The sequence below is a fragment of the Penaeus monodon genome, chromosome 22, assembly GCF_015228065.2.
Source record: "Penaeus monodon isolate SGIC_2016 chromosome 22, NSTDA_Pmon_1, whole genome shotgun sequence".
In the NCBI taxonomy this organism is placed as follows: domain Eukaryota; kingdom Metazoa; phylum Arthropoda; class Malacostraca; order Decapoda; family Penaeidae; genus Penaeus; species Penaeus monodon.
This window is the reverse complement of record NC_051407.1, coordinates 28,152,249-28,157,385: the sequence shown is the minus strand read 5'-3', so window position 1 is coordinate 28,157,385 and position 5,137 is coordinate 28,152,249. Positions and strand designations below refer to the sequence as shown.

The following is a 5,137-nucleotide window of genomic DNA, read 5'->3' as shown; positions in this document are numbered from 1 at the left end:
TGGGAAAGTGAGCACACAGCCCACGCATCTCCCCGACGAGCCATCGCATTCAACACGAAAACAGGCCACCTTCGCCTTTCACAAACCGCCGCCGTCGCCGCCAGCTGGCTGAGTGAGGTTGAGTGAGGCTGAGTGAGGGAGCCAGCTGAAGGAAGGCACCGCGCATTACCTCTCATTGGCCCGGAAGGCCGGCGTCCCTCGTGCATGGCAAATTCTGCTCGTCTCTTTGGTTCTTTGATACGCTGGCTGCTTCGTTTATGAGGGTAGCCGTGGTGGCGCCTCAGCTATGGGGTGGAAGTCGACATGACATGAAGATGATATTGGTAACAACGATGGCAGTGATGGCCGAACATTATCAGAGGTAATGACAGTGTGATAGCAGTAAAATAATAACATCACAAGTTACGACTGCCACATATCACTGTAATATAAATCAGATTCAGCGTTAGCAAGAGTCGGTAGAGACAGTGAAAATTTGCGATAATGATAATGACATAAAGAACAATCATTATTACCAGAATCGTATACGGTACCATAATGATTCAATCATTTTTCAGAATATTATAATATCATAATGATATAAATGATGATACTAACACCGGAGATGAAGATGACATTACCACGGTCGCGATGGTATGATCATCACAAACGATAACATCTAACGATAACTCCCTAACAATACCAATCAACCCCAACCTTTGCCCTCGCTCGTGCCATAGGGAGATAATGCTACGCCTCATTGTATCCGCATCATCCCCATCACTTATGCGGTCGGACGCGCGCCGGCCGGGACTACGGTGAGGATGAAGCCTGTTCGCCGGAGTAATGCTGCGTCATATGGTGCGGTTGTGCGTATGGTGGTGTGGCAGTGGCTTAGTAAGGCAGGTCGCAGACTAAAGAGTGTGGTGTTGGAGAGTGAAATGATATCGAGGGAGAATCACGTTACAAAAGACAGTGTTGCATATTTTGCCATTATAATTACCATCCTAACATTATCCTTTATTTCGATAGGCTGAATAACCTTCATACGAACACTGATTTTTGAAGATCTTAATTAATCTCCATCAAACGAACTCATAGGCATAACTTATTATTCCAACTCTTAAATATGTGCATTATTTCGTATTAAACCCGTACAGCCTGCAAATATACCTGCTGTATGGTACCCCTGTACGGGCGCAACGGAGCAAATCTTTAGCGAAGTTTCTCCTCTTTAAATTAACTTTTCTTCGCCGCATGTTTGGAAGATTATGAGTAGCAGCAAACAGGCAACAGTCTGTAGTCCGTCTTCACGCTTTCAAAACCATGTAAATAAGGGAATGAGAGACGAAGCGACGGCAGCCGGGAACCCACATGGCGTCACATGGCCAGGCCGATCGCCAAGCCACCAACTCCCGCCACTTTTTTGAATTCGCCTGCGCACCGGCCAACCGCGGTTGCTATCCCATATTCTATGCCAATGAAGATATTTGGATAGTAACTATTCTATGAAAGATTTACTTGGAAAGATGATCATGCTTATTTGGAGAAATACATAAAGCACGGCGGCTTTGATATCCTGCGAGAACTATGGGTGTTTCCAACCACATTGTCATCTGGTGACATTACGTAACATTCCCGGCCCCTTGCGTCACCCGTCAGCTGCCACCTATCGCCAGCCTCCCTGTGATACAAGAGCATCGCGTTAAAGTTATCTAGACAAGATGATAGTTTTAGAGAGGGAAAAAGTCATCCCAGTGGAACGGTAGCAGGCCTGTGACAACGCCTTTTCCGTTTCTTCGAGTCGAAAATCGCCGTTGCAAGGGAAAGGGTTGTCCCGAAGCGCTCAAGGCCATGCCAGAGTCACACCCAACCGCCAGCCTTAACAATCGCGCAAACAATTCCCGTTCTTCTTCCTTGTATACGAACTGATTCATAAAACTTAGATCACACATAATTTACCAAAGCAATTGACAACGCAAAGAAAATAATTAGAGATTAAGGCGTGTTGGAAAAGCGTAAAACGAAGTAAAGTGAAAATTATCGGGCCATCACCACTTCCCACCGGTGTTTGCGAGTAAACACAGGTATGCTACGGCGCTTACCTGGAACCCGGATATTACTCATCAGTTTTAGTGAACATTTGAATTAATATCGTCTAGTACTTTCTCAGTTACACCAAGTTGATTCCTAAATGCATGTGATTCAGTCGCTTAAATTTCCCGCATTTTCAGTTGTAGATAATGTCTTTCAAATGAGCTATCGAGGGATCACGCAACTTGGCAACACCCGCAACGTTTGCAATAATTGCACAGGAACGAACATTCACTTTCGTTTATCTTTTACCCATTCACTTCGTCGATTTACAACGCTACATGAGTTCTGACTACAGTAGATATTTGTTTTATTGCATGAATATCAATTGTGGGTTGCAACACACTTCGCCTGAAAATAAAGTTTGCTACAAAACAAGTTTCGGACAGATTTGCATAAAGGATTAAGAAAAGAAGACTGAATATAACTAGATGCACGTTTCTGATTGTATAGTATATTCCATGATTAATAAAAAATTGTTTTCCTGATCATTAAAATCCAATTCAACGCAGCAAAGCGAAACAAAAAGGAAAACGAAACGGATTCCGACGAAGCAAATATACAAAAATGGCATAAAACACGACTGAGGTTAAATTTGATATTCAGCGCGTGGAGCCAAAGGCATCTGTGTGTGTCCTCGATGGGGTCACATCCATACACCATTCACTCGCCACGTCAGGTACGTAGTGGCCTCGCGAAGACGAAAATGAAACCAGGTGAAACTCGGAGAAAAAAAACGCGAAACCGCAGGACTTTTTGCGTGCACTTCCTTCCGAGGCTGAGCTTAACCGCCTCACATACATACGGTAAAAAAAAACGAGAGGGCTAAAAAAACGATCGTCATATCACGTGTGTAACTCTACGCTCTCTGCTTTAACCAGGCCTGAACCTTGGCAGTGAGTTCGCCAAGGCTCGCGACCCGACCTCACCAGCGTGCCCGAACAGGTGGGCAGGCGGACGAGCTCCTGCTGCACCGGTATTTAGTTCATGGTCGCTACCACGCACGCGTCTTTCACTCGAGGAACAGCATGCACAAGTGATCGTCCTACTTAAAAGATACTTTCTAACGCCAAGTTCACTATCATAACAATAAATGAATCTGTTTTTTTATGCGTGAGTGGTTTTCAATATTGCTGAACCAGCCACGCAGGTAAGATTCTTTTCGTTCATTTCATATTTAACGAAATCGCTTAGCATTTTCTAATTAACAGTTCTAAAATATGCATTAGATTCTCCCCTTACTGTGATATGACATGAAGCAAATCAATCGCTTTACTATATTTTGACATATACTCTCGAATTAACAAAACAATTAAAAGCACGAGCGTTGAGAGGTGCGAGTTAATCTACAATGTATCATATCGTTAATGAAAAGGGTAATCAAATATATGAAAAGGTATCAGCGTTAATCAGACGCGGCACAGCGCCCCCACGGAGAACCCGGCGCGTTTTAGGACACCCGAGACAAAGCCCCCAAATCTTCTCTTGTTTCTTTCACCCCACACCATCACTGAGTGGCTTGGGACACCCACACAAGACACACCACCTACACCCTCCTCGACAAGCTAGCACATAACAAGCTATTCACATATCTAAATCACTCACCAAATTTGGTCGAATGTGTCCTCACAAGTTTTAGAATACTTGTGGGGGTGCAAATACAGGCTGAAACAGAGGAAATGAACACTTTGGTTAAAACACACTGCGAGATATCCCAGGTTTAAGCTTAAGTACTCATGCGCGGCACACCCTCTCTACTTGAAATTTCGGTTTTGTGGGAAATTTCGCCCTAACACACAAGAGAAACAGGGAAGGTAGCAGCGTCCTCTATGGACAGTTTAGTCAAGTCCAAGCCAAGATGAGTGTCCTACCAGGGGCGGGGAAGATGTTCCAAACGGCAATGTTCTTAAATACCAATTTAAGGCTAATATGTTAGTATACTTCTACCGGGGAAGGGGGCAAGTTGGCTTGGTGTTAGGGGGGGGGCGAGGGGGCACTGGTGTTTAACACTAAGACCTTACAACAGACGCTATGGGTTTACCTTGGTCCTGGGATACAGACGGAGTAGTGAAAGCCATGGTTGTTGAGCACATAGAGGAGCTCGGGGGCACTGCGGTAGGCCCCCCAGATGGAGAACACCGCCAAGAACACGTTCCACATGAACAGTGGTATCCTCAGCTCGAACCTCGGCCGCGTCTGCATGTATAACTGGCCACCGTAGATGACGATCATGTACGCTCCAATGTAGTAGAAACACATCATCCAATTTTCTCGCATCCATCGCCGCTTTTCTAGCGTGTCGAAGTCCTCCTCGAATTTAAAAACGTATGAATAATTGGGCATTGTTACGGACTCCATGGTGATGGTTGGATGCTTGGACAACTGCGACACACTTAAACGGTAAGTCCGGCACTGATCTTTGATGGAAAATGCCCAAGTGCCGCGAGGAATGTCGGATATTGCAGAGCACCACTTCGTATGGTCTGCCTCTCACCGTGTGCCGCCGCTGACAGCCGTAGCAGACGACGTCCTGACCCTGACTCACTCGCGCTCTCGCACTCGCAGTCTTTTAAATGACGCTATCCTTCCCCAAGGTTATATGGCGGCTAAAGGTTACGTATCTATATCATCTCCTTACGAGAAAAAAATCAGCGGACGCCGTAGTCAAGTGTCGTTAAGGGAACGGAGCTCCGAGCGACACCCACAGGGAAAGGAAGACAGCGTTCCAAAAATATTGATTTTGTGAATGGCGAGTATGAACATTCCGGCAGGCGGGGCGCGGGAAGGATACAGACTGCCATATGGGGATCCCAATTTTTAACATTTCTTTATCCCTGATCCTGTAAGAATTAACTTTATATTAAAATCAGTACATGCGATGATCCTTCGTCGCACTGACGGAAGTAAATACTCGTGTCATGCTAAACTGACATAGTTCTACCACCGAAATGCCGGTTACTTCACACTAGCCAGCCCCATACAATGTCGTGCGAGTGCACTGTATAGAGAACGTGTTGATGGCAATATTTCTCGCAAAGCCCATTATGCGGCGCTTGCGAATACA

At 45.5% G+C, this 5,137-nt stretch overlaps 1 protein-coding gene across 1 annotated transcript in view; it reads right to left on the bottom strand.

The window, feature by feature from the left end:
• LOC119587077 (elongation of very long chain fatty acids protein 6-like) overlaps positions 1-4,628 on the bottom strand; it is a gene marked incomplete in the record, with an annotated part of 22,379 nt that extends 17,751 nt beyond the window's left edge. The window contains 2 exon segments of the mRNA XM_037935825.1: positions 3,679-3,738; positions 4,115-4,628. Of these exon segments, the coding sequence (XP_037791753.1) occupies positions 3,679-3,738; positions 4,115-4,431 (377 nt within the window).
• Between the last annotated feature and the right edge of the window lie 509 nt (positions 4,629-5,137).